Below are 20,154 nucleotides of genomic sequence, written 5' to 3' on the forward strand. Positions count from 1 at the left end.
TGAGAATTAGGAAAGGTGTCATCTGGACCTACAGAGTCATATATTTGTTTATTTTCAATGTACCTGTAGGCCTGCATATATATATATTTGTATTTCAAATTGATTACCTTTTAACTGAACGATAAATTCAATATTTTTCTTTACACCCGCCTAGTGTTTGTTCTTTTGTGTTTGTTTTATGCTGTATAACAGTGTGTACCTTTCATATAATCAGTACAAAGTTACATTTGGGATTGATTCCATCAGAGGACCATTGAATTGTCCTTTTAAGTTTCTTTAAATCACTCCAAGTTATTTGTGAAAATAAATTCCCTTGTAGGCACTCCTTACCTTTTTAAGTACAAAGCATCCTTCAAATGGACAATAAAAACATCTGAAACACAGACGTTTCTCTTTCAGTGAGCTGTCAACCATCTAGCAGAGAGAGTAGAAAACACATGTAGGCATTTGTAAGCAGGATCTATTAAGGACGCTGACAGGCTAACTTTTTCTTCACCCTTTTAATTTCTAGACCCTCAATGAGACTAATGAAAAATCGAAAATGGTGAGTAATAACATTCTCAATTACTTTGATTTAAGAAAAATAGGCACACATTTAGCTTTATTGACTATGGAATTGTTTAACTAAGAAGGCTTAAATAGAATGAGCTACAGCATAAACATTTAAATAAACCACAACCAAGAAAAAAGTAATACCCTGTTGTGTTTTTGGCATGGCAACCCACAGATGAAAAAAATATATTTTCCAGAATATAGCATCTAAACCTTCAGTTGATACATTTAGAAAATAAATTAAGGAAATATAGATAATTAACTGTGACAAACAGGTGCAAAGGCAGCCACATATTCCCATTAAAAACCAACAGTTTCATAGTGTCTATCGACACATGGGAAACGGTTTATGAAATTTTGTCAAGAAATATTTATACTAGAATACATTGTTAGGTGAGGTTTGAAACTCACAAAAAATCTGCTTCAGAATAATTGTTTTAGAAAATTTAGTTGTGCACAACACTTGTCAATACAAGAACTCAGTTTACCAAATGAAAGGAGGAACTCTTAACCTAAGAGAGCAATGAAAGGAGAATTCAATAATCCAGAGTTGTATTTATTTAGTTAGCATGTCTCATTTAGGAAGTAGCAGTTTAATTGGAATATTTTTTGTGATCCATTGCATGCGAAATTTGAAAACTCTGCGTGTGACTTACACTAACTGCAGCTTCTAGTTCCTTTTGTCTTGCAACAAATACAATAAGTTAGGGAGCACTTAACACTCACTGTAGCTTTTAATTTCCACATTTGTACATACTACATTTTACTGAAGTCCAAAAACTGCAGTTGAAGCAAAACAGTGTTTGGTTTAACTTATCTATTAAGGGAGATACTGAATTATAACACCGGATTAGACTTGGTTGGGCAAATTATTCAAATTCATTAACAAATGGCTCAGTGAATTATAAAGTTCGAATTTACAGCTATTGGCACGTTTTATTTTACTGTCTACAAATGCATCATTAACACATCAGTTATTTCCCTTAACATAAACCCTGTTCCTGCAGACTAACGATCTTCGTTTAATATTTTAGGATCACTAAAAAAAAATGAGGTTTATTTCACAGTTAGCAATCAGGTATAAAAATAAGTGCAGGCTCTGGAGACACTGTACTTTCTTTCCAGGTGTGACAAAATTGCAACAAATAAATATATGAAAATTGTTTAATCATCGAGTTGTATCTATTTTATATTCCATATTTATGTACAATATATTCTACCTTAAATTACATTACAGAGGGGATATAGATAAATACATACTGTGGAGAACATGCAACACAAATACAACAATACTGCAATTTGATTGCACTTATGCAATCAAAATGCAAGCAAAAATGACAAAAGCAGATTAAAGGTGTAGGATAGCATTTCCCCTTTTCTTTGCCTCTCATGCAATGATAGTACTGCACTGCAAATTTCTTTGTGTATATACAAAAAGCAGCTACTCAAGTGTTTCTGTGACCCCTTACAGTTGTATTACCATTTGAAGATGTACATTCTATGCCTTTGAACGGGTTTTCAACATTCCATCTTTCCATATAAATTACAGCAAAGAAAAAACATAATTCCAGGCAAAGAATATTTTAGATTTTTTGAATAATTTACCAATGCACGTGTACCATCTGCATTTGTGAAGTAAAATGCGAAAAAAACATCTTAAAGTCCAAGCTAAAAAATAAGGCACAATAAAAATGTAGTTTATAGATTAATGGGATTACATTTCAATGTATTCCAAGTAGATTAAAACAGGTCACTTCCAATGAGAGCTGCAAACCTGTTTCAGAATGCCAATAGTTAAAACATAAAATTGGATATCGTATTCTATATAAAGCATGTACTCAAACCCCATTTTGAGTCCTTTAACTTGATGTATCAAATGTAAATTTTTGATAAAGAACTTTGACCAAACGTAGCACTTAAGTCTAAACGAAACTGTGAAAACGATATTACATATATCATACTTTGAAATGATATTGCATTGATTATTATTGTGTTACCTAAAATGGTGCCTAAGAAATCTTAAGAGTATTAACAGATGAAAAACCAAATACATAAAATCTAGGATCCATTGACCATTTAACCTATTAAAATGTAAAAAAGGCTTTAGCTTGCTTTACAGATAGACTTCTGAGTTTTAACTTGGAGGCGATACATTAGAAAATGAACAGGTTCATTGTTTGACAGATGTTCCATTAGCAGGTCTCTAGGATACAAATGATGTTTAGGTTAGACAAAGAATTTTTAGTGGTTATTATATGGTTATGAGATGCAAGAAATGTATGAATGTTTACTGACATTACTTTAATTTTTACTTTCAAATTATCTGCATGATCATTTTTAAACAATCATGTTCATTCTATATTACTGTTTGTTACTGAATAGAAAAATCCCCATTTTGGGAAACCTTTGAAATGAAAAGGTCCTTAAATTATAATCTGACAAATTACGTAATGTAAAATGAATGGCCACAATAGCAGGAGATACCTACTTCTACACAAATCTTGGTTTATAATCTATCTAAAACTCCACTCTGGGTGTATAAGATTAGGAAGCACCCTTTTTAATAAGCTGAAGAAAAAGACTCAAGTAAATATTCAAGGAATGACATCCAACAAAAAAATACTCTGGACTTCAGATGCTCATTTACACAATAATGATCAGTAAGCTAAAACTCCTGATCCGAAATCAATGTGTGAAAATGTATATCTGATATTAAAAGTTATTGCAAATATGTCTTAGCAAGCAGTTTTGAGGACTTAACATTGGAGATATTTGCATGTGTCTTCGGAAAGCAATATTTAGTTATAAGAATATACAGGCACAGAAAACTTTGAATAGCCTTCCAATTATACTGTCGGTAAGCTTTGAAAGCTTACCTCAGTTCCATTTATACTTTAGCCTCCAGGTTAACCACTTAACATAAGCGAAGTTCTATCACTTAGTAGAAGCAGATGTAAAATACACCATACAACCTGCCTTTCCAAACCGGACAAGAGAAAACTGAGGCAAAATATGACTTGTGGTTTGTCCCAGATGTGGCTCAAAATGTGCCTATGAAGTATTAAAATTAGTTATTGGGTTTAAACTCCTATGTGGCACTGCATCTCCAGTCCAAATTCTGTATGAAGTTGCCTCAAATGTTTCCTTTTCCCCTTCTGTACGTTACTCCTTGGTTTCTTCATAAACCAAACAACGAGTTTTATAAGTGTTAGTTTGTCCCTACATAATTTCAATGCAGCACAAACAGGATAGTTAGAACAGATGAAACTTCGAAGTGTACTTGTGTGCTAGCTGGATAGGAATACTAAAAGAGATGTATTCTTGATAGTGTTATGTCCAATGCCTTAAAAAAAAAGCCTTCAGCAGCGACACAAAAATACATGAACAAAGTATTTATCCGGGGGGTTGGGGGGGGGGGTTGTTCTTTCATGTAATAGAGGTGTTACATTACCAGTTTGTGAACTAAAAGATATAGGGTGCTTACAATTATAAAGGCATAATCGATGTGCAAGTACAGTGTGTTTCAATATACAGATAAGACATGTATTATTACATAGTTTGCTATCTAAACAATAAAAAAAAATACAGTGACATCACAGTAAACATATGTTCAGGTATTGTTATGTTAGCCTAACAATAACTTGAAGTATAGGCAAAGGTAAGAAATACCTTTTGTAGTACCACAGTACACCTGCGATTGTGGCTTCCAAGCTGAAGAATAGCAACCGCTATTGTTATTCAAGATAAAAAGTCAGTTTCAAAATGCTGCCAGGAGAAGGCCGAATTGCTCAGGTTTAGATCAGTTGCAGAGTGGTGCCAAAATGAGGCATCTTGCAGTAAATAAATAGAGGAAATAGATCTTTACTTGGGGACATGCGATGCCCAATGCAAGTTGTGGAAGGCAGTTTCCAAAACCTTTTCACAAGACAAAGCATGAGAATAAGTAAACTGTTTCGGAATAGTTCAGCAACAGCACAGTTAAACTCCAAAGAGCAACATTACAAAAATGTTCCACCATGAAATAACAATCAACACCTCAGTAGAGCATTGCAAAGAAAGCTATGTGGTTTTGGACGGTTTCTCCAAGCTCAACTTCCAGTTAATGCTTAAGGTGCTCAAAGATGAAGATACTGTCCAGCTTCTTACTTTGGCTTCACAGGTGTCTTCTTTCATGCAGCATCTCAAATATTTTAATGCATTTGCAATATTATGAACATTACATTGTACAAATTCCATTAAATATATACCCCAATACTTTAATCTGAAGGGCACAGTCGGTGTTAAAAATACTGTTGTGCAACACTGCATATGGAACTCAACTAATGATATCCATAAACTAATTAATAGCTAGGAAAAGTAGAGATGAGCACCGGTGAGAGAATACAATGAATTCCTTTGCTGAGGAAACCTCAACAGCTTCAAGTTAAATCCTGTATAGGTTGGACTGGCGTACTAATTGTATTAAGGATGAAAGTAGTACAACTAACACATCTTCAACATTCCACTCGCTAAAACACATCTTTAAACACTAGTCCTATTTAAATGCTGTGCAATTTTCCTTTACAGTCCAGCTTTAAAAGAAAATATACTAGATGCGCTCCAAACAAGCCTGAAGTATATCATTTGACTACCCAGAATAAACATAAAACTAGAGGGGATATTTAGCGCTGGTGTTTTCCCAAAAATTTTGTACGACTAAACAGGAATAATACCTTGCCCCTTAATACTATTTTTTAATTAAGTACAATTTCCTCCAGAAGCGTTAAAGCATTGAAAGAATCAAGGGCATTCTGCAGATGACATATTTCAGGAGAAAGTGTAGGGTATACGTTTTCTCTAGTCGGCGGTCTCATTAGGAGAATAGTAGACCTCCAAGTTTTCAAGCACGGCAATTTTCATGAGTTTAACCACAATTTTCATAAGAGAAGAATTTACAGCATTTAAAAGCTGGCGATCCTCTTTGGTTCCCTTTAACATACACAAGGATATTTCTATCAGGGATATGCAATTATTCTGCCAAGGACATCTGGTGCTCTAGGAGAAGTTTGGCAACCCGAGCAGAGCACCTACAGCTCCAAAGTAGCCCTGTAATTAAGAAAAAAAACAAAATGAAGATATAATTTTATTGCAAAAGCCAATCCCACATGGAACAGATATTTATTTTTATCCATCAAAGCCACTATCAAAGGTCTAAAAGCAGACCAAACATATGAATCAGAAGAACAGAGCAAATCATGCAAATCAATATTAATGGAGAAATGGCAGATTTTAAGCCATTGAACGAGAATCTATAGGAATGTATGTATTTTGTTTAAACTTTGTACTTTAGAACATTTGTGATCAGGGCATATTTTATCAGTAATGGTTGTAGGCTAGTATCCGGGTGGGGCTATAAAGGGGAAGAACTGATCTACTGAGAATAAACTGAAGCCACATATTGGGGTTTCATACACAATTTGTGCAATTAATTATTTGTGGTGCAAAAACACAAATCCAGCTAGTGTGCAAGGTGAGAATCGCAAACTGCTACATCATTACAGTGTAGGGAAAAGATTTTTCTATTTGTTTGCTTGTTTAAATATGGGGTGAGGGAGACTTAGGAACTTCTGAATTTCCACTAGAGAAAATATGCAGATTTACAATTAGGTGAGTGCATGTAAATCTGAGTTTTCTAGATTTCCACGTTCAGGCTCTATGAATACCAATAAACAGTTTGTTTATTAAAATCACACGTAGAAGCATACAAATCTGGAAGTCACTGTTTTGTTATTTGGTAGCTGAGGCACAAATCTTCTCAAGTTCACATTTTTAGTCTAATAGGGAAAGCAGTATGAGAATTCTGGTCAGTAAGTGACTAAGAGACTTAATTTAATCACTTGAAGCACCACTTTTCCACTCAAATTGTCATGAAAAATCAGTCATTTGCAGACTTATTCAAGTGTAAGTGGTTGGATATTTTAGATAATACTTAACTAGGACTACTGTCTAATCCCTAGACATTTAAAACAGCATCTGAAGGGTGCTTCCGGTCATATCATACCTCATGTTCTAGGAACAATGCCTTCAGCTGACCCTTTGACCAATAATCCAGTGCATACGCCAATAGCTTCATGGACAATGTATTGATTCGCAGAAAGTTGCCCACAAAAACGACACGACTGATTTTCTAAAGAGAAAAAAAAAGATTTAATGTAAAGTTGTAGATGGTCATGGAGTACAGTGAGTTTCATAAATCAACAGTAAGTTGTATTTGAATCAGACGTTCAGTGCAGTGCAGTTCCAAAAGGATGCCACATGACAAGAGACTTGCATAGTGCACAAATTATGAGAGTTCAACTTTATAATTCTAAGGGGCACTGCTTCGTCGAATAAACTGCAGTAATACATGATCTTTTTTCTGATGGTTTTCACTCATTATGAATTTGTAGGATTGAAATACTACCATGACATGGGATACTTCTGTGAAAGAAAAGATGTATCCCAAAACATTCTACTAGTTTCAATCTGAACATGAGATTCATCAATTATGATACACACATAAAATAGGTTCTACTAGTATAACATGATTAAGACCAAGGCATGTGCCAAATAGTTCCGGCATTGGCTGCTGACCTTTACGCTTTGCCAATGATTACTTTGTAAATAGGTTTTGCAGAAAAAAAAAATCAAAAAAATCACACAAGGGGCATATTTCTAAAGTAAAAGCACACATTGCACTATTACTCACTGGCACTGAAAGGCACTTTTTATAGTCAAGCCAATCACAGTGTGCAAGAGCAGAATGCCATTACAGACAGTGAGGTAAGTCAATGGCTTACGTGGACTGACGCTTTGTTCAATGCTGTACTGTGGGCACAAGGAAAATGTAAATAACAGTAGATAAATTAATTAATGAAGCGGGCAGACTAAAAAACCCTGTAAGGAAGGAAGTGGTGCATAATATTTTTATTTTAAAAAGGCGACAGACCTAAAAAAAAAAAAAAGAAAATTGACCTTAAACATTGTGCTCTACAAAGAAAAACACAAACAATGAGCAATCTCAGTTTGCATTGAACCAAAAATAAACGGAGAGAGTCCCCGTTAAGACAAGTAATTCTTTTACTCTAGATGAGGCTGACACAATTGCACAAGTTACTACTTGTGTAACGATATATCTGTAAGAGACATTAGTTAGTGATACATTCCTTACCTTAGAATATCCCCAGGCGTCAGACTGGATCCAGAAATTTTTTGCGTAGCAATACCCCTGCGCGTCGGTAGGCGTCGTCTGTGGCTCCGCGTCCGCCGTTGGCATCGTTAGCGCCGGAATGACGTCGTCGGAGTACGTAGACGCCGCCCATGCGCGCTGACGTTAGTTCTGATACACAGCTTTTCCGTGCCAGATACACAGAGCCATGATAGAACCAACACTGGTGCCATGAAACTAGGGCCCTGAACGGGGATGACCTTAACCCTAGATATCGGTTCGCAGAACGGGGAGGATGGGTGGGTCGGTAAGGAATCTATAACTAACTAATGTCTCTTACAGATATATTGTTACACAAGTAGTAAATTGTGCATCTGAAAGAGACACGTTAGTCTAGATTGGAGCCTTGGAATTCGATCTCCTGCAGGTTCAGCAGTCAAATAGCGCGGAGATACTCCCTCGGGAGTCTATTCAAGCGCTCTACAAACCCGCAAAATAAAATAAAAATAAATAAATAGTGATAGATTTCTTACCTTAGAATAGATAAACCAGCAATACCAACCCCAGTGGTGGGTCTGTGAACCAATAATCACACCAGAAAGTCCTGGAGGACGGAACGGCCAAAGAAGCCATCCCTCCGGACTTGACTATCCAGGCAGTAGTGCCTTGCGAACATGTGCAGCGAGGCCCACGTAGCTGCCTGGCAAATGTCCTTTAAGAGGACTCCTCGGCCCAAGGCAGTTGTTGTTGCCGTGGCTCGAGTGGAATGAGCCCGCAATCCAGCATGGGGCTCCTTTTTGGCCATGTCCACCGCGAAATGGTCCTCTTGTGTACCGCCTTTCCCTTCTTCGCGCCCACGTAACCAACAAAGAGTTGGTCATCCACCCGGAACTGGCGTGTGCGATCTAGGTAATAAGAGAGCGCACGTTTTGGGTCCAGACGGTGGAGCCTCTCTTCCTCTTTCGAGGGATGCGGAGGCGGAAAGAAGGTGGGCAAGGTAATGGACTGCCCGATGTGGAAGGCCGTGACAACCTTGGGCAGAAAGGAAGGTCTTGTCCGCAACACAACCTTGTCCGGATGAACAGAGAGGAAAGGTGGAGTAGAAGAAAGAGCCTGGAGCTCACTCACTCTCCTGGCAGAGGTGATGGCAACCAGGAAAGCAGTCTTCAGGGTAAGAAGACGGAGAGGACAGTTATGGAGCGGCTCAAAGGGAGCACACATTAGATACGTGAGTACAAGATTCAAGTCCCACTGGGGCAGCACGAAGGGAACAGGAGGGAACATGCGTGTGATGCCCTTCAGAAATCTATTTATAATGGGGGACTTGAATAAGGAAGGCTGATCAGGTAGCCGTAAGAAGGCGGAAAGAGCAGAAAGGTACCCCTTAAGAGTGCCCAGAGCAGAGCCCTGCTGGGCAAGGGAAAGAAGGAAGAGTAGAACTTCAGAAAGGCGTGCAGAGAGAGGGTCCACAGCCTTTGCTGTGCACCATGCCACAAATCTGTTCCACCTGCAGGCGTATATCGACTTTGTGGGGGGACGCCTGGCTGCCAGAATGATATCACAGACTTCGGGAGGCAAGTCAAATGGCCGCAAGTGCCGCCGCTCAATCTCCAAGCTTGTAGGTGGAGACTGGACAGGTTCGGGTGCAGGACCGTCCCTTGCTGCTGCGACAGAAGGTCCTCCCGAAGAGGCAGACGAATCGGGGGATCGACTGACATGCTGAGTAGCTCGGGATACCAGTATCTTCGTGCCCAGCCCGGAGCCACCAGGATAACCTGGGCCCGGTCGCGCCTGATCTTCTTCAGCACTCTGGGCAGAAGTGGTATAGGCGGAAAGGCGTACAATAGACCGCAACTCCACTCGCGACGAAAAGCGTCGCCGAGCGAGTGCCGCCTTGGAAATTCCAACGTGCAGAACTGATGACATTGCACGTTCTCTTCTGTGGCGAATAGATCTAACCAAGGCTCTCCCCATTGCTGAAAGAGGCCTTGCGCCACGTCAGAGTTCAGACGCCATTCGTGATCCATCATGCACAGACGGCTGAGTTTGTATGCCCTGGCATTCAGAGAGCCTGCCAGGTTTTGAACCACCAGGGTCACGCCCTGATGTTCCAGCCACTCCCAGAGGCGCAGAGCCTCCTGGCATAGGGTCCACGACCCCACCCCGCCTTGTTTGTTGCAGTACCACATGGCGGTGGTGTTGTCCATGAACACCTGCACTACACTGCCCCGGACAGAGGGGAGGAATGCCTTCAGTGCTAGACGAATCGCCCGCAGCTCCAACAGGTTGATATGGAGCCGGGACTCTGTCGGAGACCAGAGGCCTCTGATCTCCGCCTCTCCCATGTGGCCTCCCCAGCCCTGGAGGGACGCGTCCGTCACAACCACGTGCTCCGGGTGGGGTAGGGAGAGGGATCTGCCACTGACCCAGTCTCGGTCCGTGAGCCACCACTGCAGTTGTCTCGCAGTGCCCTCCGAGATCAAGACATGATCGGACAGGTTGCCCTGATGCTGGGCCCACTAAAACTTCAGGTCCCACTGCAGAGCCCGCATCCGCCACCTGGCGTGATGCACCAGAAGGATGCAGGAGGCCATCAGCCCCAGAAGCCGCAGCGAAAACCTGACCGAGACTCGAGATAAAGGCTGAAAGATGGGAATCAGAGCCTGTATATACGAACCCGCTGTTCGGGAGGGTAAACCCGAAACTGCGCCGAGTCGAGAACCGCTCCAATGAAGAGGAGCATCTGAGAGGGACCGAGGTGCGACTTCGGCACATTGAGGAGAACCCCAGCAAATGCAGGTGGTCGGCCGTAGTCTGGAGGTGGCTGACGACTGTCTGGGGCGAGCCCGCCTTCAACAACCAGTCGTCTAGGTAGGGGAAGACTGACACCCCTAACCTGCGCAGATGAGCTGCGACCACCAGCATCACCTTCGTGAACACCCGTGGGGCGCTGGTAAGGCCGAAGGGGAGCACGGTAAACTGAAAGTGCTCTTGGCCTACCATGAACCGCAGGTAACGCCGGTGGGCCGGCAGGACGGGGATGTGGAAATTAGAGTCCTGCAAGTCTAACGCTACCAGCCAGTCTTCCGGGTCCAGGGCAGCTAGCACCTGAGCCAAAGTCAGTATCTTGAACTTCTCCTTCCGGAGGAAGCCGTTGACTTTCCGCCGGTCCAAGATAGGGCGTAGGCCCCCTTTGCCCTTCTTGGGTACCAGAAAGTAGTGGGAGTAACATCCACACCCTACTTCTGGCCCAGGAACGCGCTTGATGGCCCCCTTGGCCAAAAGGGCCGTGACTTCCTCTTGCAGAAGTTGCAAGTGATCCCCCGACACCCGGTGGCATGGATGGCGGGGTCGCCTCGAAGGGGAGGGAGTAGCCCCTTCGGACGATCTGCAGCACCCACCTGTCCGACGTGATAGTGAGCCAGTGGGAGAGGTGATGGCGAACCCTGCCTCCCACAGGCGTCACATGGGCCTGAAAACTCGGACTAGGAAGTTTTGAGGCGGGTGGACTGGCCTCGCCGTGGTACCCGAGCGCCGCCACAGCGGTTTCCACGGCTGCCACCGCGCTGTTGAACATTCTGCGGCGGGTGGCTGGCAGCACGTGCAGGGCGCCCCTTCCGTGGCCACGAAAGAAGCGAAAGGCACCCGTTTGCTGGCGTGGAGCCACGAGACCCAAGGGCTTGGCCGTAGCCCTGGAGTCTTTAAAACGTTCCAGCGCATGGTCTGCCTTGTCGCCGAAGAGGCGACGGCCATCGAACGGCATGTACAGAAGTGTGGCCTGGACATTGGCCGAGAAGTTGGCGGACCTCAACCAGGCTTGGCGTCGAACCGCCACCGTCGTTGCCATTACCCTGCCCAGTGAGTCTGTTGTATCCAGCCCACACCGGATGGAATAACGCGCTGCATCTCGGCCCTCCTCAAGGGTTTGGGCGAGTTTAGCCCGGACCTCCTCCGGGCATTGTGGCAGCACCTCTGCAACCGTGTCCCACAGAGTGTGGGTGTAGCGGCCCAAGAGACAGGCGGTATTTACAGCCCGCAGCCATAAGTTTGCAGACGAGAACACCTTCTTCCCGAACTGTTCGTATCTCTTGGATTCCCGGTCGGGTGGGGCCGACGGGAATGCGGTCTGGGAATTGGAGGCCTGGATGACCAGGCTCTCGGGGTGGGATGGGTGGACAAAAAGCATGGGTCGCCCGGGGCCGGGCGGTAGCGTCTGGACACGTTCCTATCCACAGGCGGGCTTGTGGCGGGCTTGGACCAAGTGCCCACAAGAACGTCACATACGGCCTCATTGAACGGCAGCAGAGGTTCGCTGGAGCTTGACTGCGGTTTGAGGACCTCAGTGAAGAGGTTAGTCCTCATGGTCGCGACGGGGAGCTCAAGGTGTAAGGCCTTGGCTGGCTTCATCAACACTACACTATATGTAGACCCCTCCTCCGAAGCCACAGTCGGAGGGGAGGCAAATCCAGTGTCTGGCGATGTGTCAAGACCACTGGCCTCCCCAAGGTCATATGTCCAGTCCTGCTGAGACTGGCACTCAAGTGCCAGAGGGCCCTCAGACCCCTCCCAATCTTCCTCGTCACCCGTTACCTGAAAACAGGATTAGTAGACTGGGCCTCCTCGTGGAAATAAAAATCTCCAAAGGCCGTCAGAAGCGGCGCCCAGCGGCGCCAGAGTCGGACCGTAGGGAACATTGGGGGCGGCATCCACAGCGGGCGCCCGGGGCGACACCGGTGGGGCCGGTGCCGGTGAGGTCGCCCGGCGACGACCCGGATCCGGAAGCGGATCCAGTGAGGTCCTGCGGCGCCAGGACCAAAGTCGCCGGCGCCGAAGCACCCGGCGGCGTCGTGCCGAAGCACCCGACCCGCTAGGGCCTCCAGTCATGACCGTTGGGCCCAAAGGCGCCACAGAACCCGACTGAGGAGGGAAGGACCTCATGGCCATGAGGTACCGCTCAATCTCCTTCGGCGTCGCGCCGTGCCCAGGGACCCGAAGGTGTGGGGCAGACGGCGACGCTTGCAACTCCCGCGGAGCCGCGTGGGCGGTTTCGCCCAAGCCCCCGGCTGCACCGTGCGAGCGTCGGGGTGGGTCGGAGGAACGATGACGTCTCTCCGACCTCTCATGCCTCTTACCTGAGGACTTGGAGCCTGACGAACGGTGTCCACTACCGGAGCTGCGATGACTCCGACCTCACGACCTGTCCCTCGACCTCCCGTGGGACCGGGGCCGGGACCTGGAGTGGCGCGGGGCCGACTGCTGGAGCTCGAGCCGCTTGCGGGACCACTCCCGCCTAGCTTTTGACGTCAGGGCCCGGCAGTCGGAGCAGGTGCGGTCGTCGTGATAGAGGCCTAGGCACAGGCGATGGGGGTCCGTGACCGACATCAGTTGGTCGCACTTCGAGCAGGGTTTGAACCCGGGCATCCCTACCTGCACCGATAGAGTCCAAGACTCGAAGAAAAAGAATGATCAAAAAGATCAAAAGTTTAGTCAAAAAATGACTAGGGGTAGAGCTTCTCCGGATCTGCGCTAGCTGGCGCGGAAAAAAGAACTGACGTCAGCGCGCATGGGCGGCGTCTAAGTACTCCGACGACGTCATTCCGGCGCTAACGACGCTGACGACGGACGCGGAGCCGCAGAAGACCCCTACGGACGTGCAGGGGTATTGCTACGCAAAAAATTTCCGGATCCAGTCTGACGCCTGGGGATATTCTAAGGTAAGGAATCTATCACTAACGTGTCTCTTTCAGATGTGTTGTTTTACAAGGAGACCGGTGCCCATGTTTCAAGTTTTTGCGTAGCCAATATGCCTCGCTTTCCAAGGTATGTACTGAGCGTTTTTCTGCAAAGTATGGTTTACAAAAAGCAAAAGAAAAACACATTTCAAAATAATGGTAGAAAAGCAAACATATTTCTTATTGTATCTCCAAACCACAGATTGGATTAAATGTTTTCCATCTCATTAAATGACATGGTATATTTTCATATACTTTTCACTCTGGAAACTCTCAACAGATTTTAAAAAGAATAAGGAAGTGCTCAAATATAAGGGGAAATGCTTGTTAAGGTTTACTGTACTTTCCACCCAATTCAGTCATTTGGTCATCTGCCATACCCAAGGGAGCAGATTTATGGGCCTCCGGGAGAAGTGACATGCTACGTACACCTACGGGTTCATACTCCAGCTGAGTAAGTGCAGCAGCTGTCCCTACTCCCCAACACCATAAAAGCATTTCTGGCCGCTGTGTGCTTTCATGAAATGTGTGTAAAGCTGGAGATAAAACAACCCATAAAGTCTGCTATTCAGTTATCCCCCAGCAAGAATATCCATGCTCCTGTGTTTTTATAGACAAGATCGGAGAGGCAAGGCGAAACAGCATGTAGGGGACAAGTACTTTGGGGGAAGATTTTCGAAAAAGAGCTTGAAAAAATATGCACTCTCATAGAATCTTGAATGAAAAAGAAAAAAGCATTTCCCTAAATGTGAGCTTTGGAAGCAAACAAGCAAACTAATCAAAAGAAACGTAGAGGCTTTGCGTCAGGGGAGGGACAAACAAATAGGAGGAAGGCAATTAATTGGACAAGAAGCAGGAAAAGAAAGTGCTATCTAGTAAGCAAAACCGAAAAATGAACTGAACAGCTTTTCTGCTGCAAAAGATTATTTTGGTTCCCATTTAATTATACATTTGAAGAAAAATGTTACTGAAGACAAGCTTAGGAAAGATATAATACCCATTATAAAAAGTAGTAAAGGAGGGCAGGGTTGGAAGGGATAGAGAGGCGCTTGGAAGTTGCTTCCTATTGGTTCTTCCTTTCCTTTATTGATATGAATATGAATATTGATACCTTGTCCTACGATGCCAATATTAGCTGTTAAAGCGCTGAAAAAGATACATATACATTTATAGGTTTACATTAGATTGTAGTTTAACAGTTAGAATTACAGTACAATAAGAATAAAATAGAGGTTTTAAAACAATTGCAGACATGCAACACCACCAACAAATAATTTCTATCAAATGCTTCCATATTGATTATTAAACAAATTAAATGATAGCTTCGAGGAGATGTATCTCACAAACTTCTGTGTAGCATGAGATTACATTAAGATCTTTATGTAACAAGGTTTCAAGAGAAATCCATCATAAATAGAGTAGTCCAGTTAATGCAATCCCACTGGGTGCAATGCAGACGTAACAAGGGCCTGACTATTGCAAGGAGGTTTTTAAAATCTGCGTTTGCTCCCAAAAAAGGAGCTCACATTGTTTTGGGGAGAGGACTGAGGAAATTAGATTGAGACCAAAAGTGTAATCAGTGGGCAAAGGCTATAATATATAATTAATGATACACCAATATCCTGATCACAAGTCAACTGTGAAATAATTGTAAGGTCTGTACTAGATTCTTAACTCATTCAGACCACAGAAGCACAAAAAGGGTTGCAAAGATCATGTTATGTTATTTTGTTTATTTACCTAGGCCTTGCTGAATAGTCCTTACCCACACTTCTCATCATTTTTTTCATTAATAACATACACATTTAAATCAAATTGCTAATTCAATATGTGACTAATCCATAACATGATGGTCATTTGAACCACTCTAAATATTTTACAGTTGTTGATGGAGCAACTAACTTACGGTGAAACACTTCCGAGGTAAAACGTGTCTGCAGTCGATAAAACTCATCTCATTCATAGCCCTGTACAATGCTGCTTGAGCAATACCTAACAAGACAGCACTGTAAAGAAGCCGAAAGCAATGAGAAGTAATCCAACTGTTTGCAAATTATCGGTAACACATTGTGCAAAAGCAATACATGTCCATGTTTTTCTGTTGGATTGCAGCGGCGAACATATTAAAGTGGGTCAGCGATCAACAATAGTAAAAAGTTAAAAGTTTCAACGCAAGTAAAAGAATCTCTGCCATTCATTATAATTGCTGTCTCTTGTATTAAACTTCCAAGTCAACTTTTTAGTAACAAACCATACACTTATGTACACCGAAAAATGAATATATTGAATATATATGACCGAAAAATGAATATATTGAATATAGATGAGTATATATATATATATATAATGTGATCAAGGGCTCCAGGGCCCGAAACGCGTCATGGCAGTCATGAGGGTGCACAGATGTAAATAAAGACGCTTTGAAATATCCTCATTGGGTCCGTCTTCGTTATTTGGCGCATACTGAGTATCGAAGTTCCAGTCATATATATATATATATATACACACACACACACACACACACACACACACACACACACACGCACACACACACACACGTTGTATCAATAATACATTTAATAGTCAATTTAAAAATTATTGGGATATTTCACAATCTGCCTACTTTTGTAACATACTTTCCGATAGAGACTTCTAACTGCAGATTCCTCACATTTTGAGTATTCCCTACACTGGATCTTGAAACTATTGAGCAGTCCTGCACTGACAGCGGCTTGCTCCGGAAATGACATGTGCAGCCCATATAGGTGCCACTTCCGCACACTGACATCAGTTGCTTTCGAGGCAGTTCATGCCCCCCTCCTACTACAAGTTGGCTTTGATCTGTCTGCAGTTTCTTAGACTTGGGATCTATCATCCAATTCACAAACGAGGATGAAGTGGGCATAAGGAATAGGTGGTAAGACAGGAATCTCTATCAGAAAGAGCACTACCAAAGTGAAATAAACTATTCTTCTGAAAGAGACTTCTAAGAGCAGATTCTTATTCTTTCAAAGAGATACCTGAGAGGTTCCTATTAGGAGGTGGTACAGTAAATTGGTTCAAACTAAAAAAAGTCCTGCAGGAAACATACAGGCGGAATGCCCCTCTCTGCGAACCTGACTGTCCAGACAATAGTGCTTCTCTAAAGTATGGAGTGACACCCACATAGCCACCTGGAAGACTCCAGGACAGAACTCGGTGGGCAAATGCGATGGTAGCAGCATTAGCCCTGGCACAATGAGCAAGTAGCCATTATGGAGGTTGCTGTTTGGTCATTGCGTAGTAATCTTGATGCAGAACATCACCCAGCGGGAGATGGTTTCGCTTCAGTAAGGTCTTGCCTTTTTTTTTGCTCCGGCGAACCCCACAAAGGGAGGATCTTTCAATTGGTATTCTCCGGTATGATCAATGTAAAAGCTCAGTGCTCTTTGTGGCTCCAAGAGATGGAGTCACTTCTCCTTAGAGGGGTGAGACGGAGCACAGAACGAAGGCAGGGTGATGGTATGACCAATGTGGAACGGTGCCACAACTTTCTGCAAAAAGAATATTCATGTCTGCAGAACCAACCTGACTAAGAAGAAGGCGATGTTCAGTGGGTTAACAGAGAAAGTCGAAAGCTCACTCAGTTACTGCACAGATGTGATGGCGCAAAGGACAGTTGTGGAGCAGCTCAAAGGGAGTGTACATCAAATATATGGGACCAAGTTAAGCTCGCACTGCAGCAAGACAAAAAAAAGAGGGAGGAAACATCTTACAGGTCTTACAAAAATACATCACAACTGGTGAATTAAATAATAAGAGCTGATCCAGCAACCGTAAAAAGGCAGAGATTAAAGTTTCCATCTAACTTTGACCTGAGGAAACACTTGCCAGGATAGAGAGAAAAATATCAAAACATTAGATACCTTAGCCTGGGGAGGGTCAATCTTGTGTGTACTACACTAATCCACACACTTGTCCCAACAACAGGAGTATACAGCTTTTGTTGTAAGTCACCTAACTGCTAAGATTATATCAACCATCTCCGAAGGAAGGATAAGGCTGATCAGCTGTCGCCGTTCAATCTGCAAGCAAATAGGTGGAGACTGCGAAGGCCAGGGGTGCAGAACCCTGCCCTGTTGCAGTGACAGCAGGGCCTACCGGAGGGGCAGCCTGATTGGAAGACAGATGCTCAAGCCCTGGAGCTCTGGATACCATTATGTCTGTGTCTGGGGTCATCAGAATGACTTGGGCCTGGAAGGTCCTCATCTTCTTCAGAACTCAGGAGAGGTACTTACAGAAAGGCATACAGGAATTCAGAGTTTCACCCAAGACTAAACAAGTCTCCTAGAGAGACGCTTTTGAAACTCCAACAAGCGGAACTGCCACATTGTGCTTTCTCAGCACTGGCAAACAGGCTGAGTCAAGGTTCTCCCAATGTGCGGGAGAGATCTTGCACCATCTCAGGTGCAACTGTCACTTGTGATCCACTAAGTGCCAGGGGCTCCGTTCATCCATCCTATCATTTTAAGATCCTGCCAAGTGGTTCACCACCAGGGAAACCCATTGTTGGGTCAGCCATTTCCAGAGTCGCAGTGCTTATTGACACATGGCCCAGGACCCTACTCTGCGCTGCTTGCAGCAATACCACATTGTGGTAGTGTTGTCTTCACCTGTATCAGCCTTCCCTTTGAATGCCAAGCGGATAACCCTCCGCTCCAGGAGATCGATATGGAGCTGGGACTGACATCTAGCAGAGATCTTTCATCCCCCACCTCTCCCGGGTGGCAGCCCCAGCCCAGAAGTGAGGCATTGGTCATCACTGTCAGCTCTGCATGGAGTAGGGAGAGGGGTCTGCCGCTGACTCAACTGCAGCCCAGCAACCACAACTGCAGCTTTTTTACAGTTTCTTCTGAAAGCTGTGAGTGGTCGGAGAAGTCCCTTGATGTTGGGCGCACTTTGACTTCGGATGCCACTCCAGAGGAACCATACGTCACCTGGCATGCTTTACCAGCAGGATGCCATTAGTCTCAGCAGCCTGTCAATGTCAATGAAATCCAGGACAGAGGCTGAAAGATCAGGATCATAGGTTGTTGAACTCCCTTTTTCTTGGGAAAGGCATGAAAGGGAATGTCCCTGCCCGCCGGGCCAGTGAATAACTTGGGTACCCTGCTGATGTTTAAGCAGCAGCAGCAGCTGTAGGAACATCAACCTCTACCAAACCGCGCAAAACGTTTGATGGGGTTCGTGTCACGGAAGGCCCAAGGAGCGTGCTGTGACCCTGATCTCTTTGAAGCACTCAAGAGCAAAGTCTGCCTTGTCCCCCAAAAACCGAGCAAAGTCTGCCTTGTCCCCCAAAAACCATGTCCATAAGGGATGATTGGACACTGCCGAAAAAGCTGGACGATGGCAACCAGGCATAACGACGAATAGCAAACGGCTCGCTTGATGGAATCTATGATGTCCAGCCCACAGCGGAACATAAATGTGGCAGCATCACAGCCATCCCGAATTGTCCTGATCAGTATAGGACGAAGGTCTTCCAGTATATCTAGTAGAATTTTAGCAATCGAATCCCAGAGGGCATGGGAAAATCAACCCAGCATGTAACTAACAATAATGGACTAGAAGGCCAAACTGGTAGAGGAAAATAGCTTTTTTCAGAAGATCCCCATTCTCTTGGACTCTGAATCCGGGGGAGTAGTTGGGAATATTGTTAGGGTTTGTAGACTCGCAGAGGATTGCACCGCCAGGTTTTCAGGAGAGGAGCACTGAAACACAAATGAGGGTCACCTAGAGTATGGTGGTGAAGTTTTGCAATCTTGCGATTTATTAGGGGGCCAGAACAAGATTTCGACCAGGTCCCTGAAAAGATGTCAATCAGTGCATCATAGAAAGTCAGCAAAGGCTCAATTTTGGTCTCTCAAGACTAGAGGACTTCTATTAGAACATTAGATTTGACCTCTAAGGTGGGGAACTAGGGGTCATGTACTTCGGCACTTTCCTCAGTGGCAGCACCATGGGATAAGTCCGGAATTAGGAAAGGTGTAAAAGGCCACTGGCATCCTGAAAGTCATGACAGTTTTCCTTCAGATAGGATTGGGCAATTTAATCACCTGCATCATACTCCTTATCGGAATCCTTTACGAACACAGAATGTAAGGTATGGGGCCTGCCAGCAGAGTAGGGACATTAAGAGGGTCTGAGGTGGAAGACTGCAATTCAGAACTAACCAATCACAGCCTTGGTCATTGCTGCGCCGATTCGGAGTCAGAGAGCACAAAGGCATCTCATCCTTCAATGTTGATGTAGCTGGCATCGATGTTCCGGGAACCGGCGTAGGTCGTGGGACCGGAGTAAGCACGGGTGCTAGAGAAGGCCAGGTAATGGGTTCAGAGGGTCTTAAAGGCGCCGAGGGCAAACTCGCTGGAGGTATCAGAGGTGGAGGGCCTCCTGGCTTCCAGAAGTCCACAGGAGTGCCAGAGGGAGTTGAGAGGGACCTAAAGAGTTGGAGAATGGCACTGTTGAACTCTTGGATCCGCATCTGTGTTGCAGGAAGCCCTGGAAAGTCTGGAGGTGACAGGATAAGTAGGGGGAGGAGCTCTAATGCCAACTGACTTCAGAAGAGTGATCAAGAGGCATGGAGACGCTCATGCACCTACTGAGGAATACAAGAGTAGCGGGAAGGTGAGGAAGCCCACTTGG

General features: G+C 44.3%; 1 protein-coding gene across 2 annotated transcripts in view; it reads right to left on the bottom strand.

Moving 5' to 3' along the window:
* Positions 1-1,698: 1,698 nt before the first annotated feature.
* Positions 1,699-20,154, bottom strand: part of PANK3 (pantothenate kinase 3) — a 123,943-nt gene continuing 105,487 nt past the window's right edge. For both annotated transcript variants that reach the window (XM_086931416.1, XM_086931417.1), the window contains exons 6-7: positions 6,593-6,718; positions 1,699-5,637 (exon numbers count right to left, since the gene is read on the bottom strand). In XM_086931416.1, coding sequence (XP_086787542.1) covers positions 5,587-5,637; positions 6,593-6,718 — 177 coding nt within the window. In that variant the 3' untranslated portion in view covers positions 1,699-5,586. The remainder of the gene's footprint in view (positions 5,638-6,592; positions 6,719-20,154) is intronic.

This window comes from Lissotriton vulgaris, chromosome 7 (assembly GCF_964263255.1).
Source record: "Lissotriton vulgaris chromosome 7, aLisVul1.2, whole genome shotgun sequence".
Lineage (NCBI taxonomy): Eukaryota > Metazoa > Chordata > Amphibia > Caudata > Salamandridae > Lissotriton > Lissotriton vulgaris.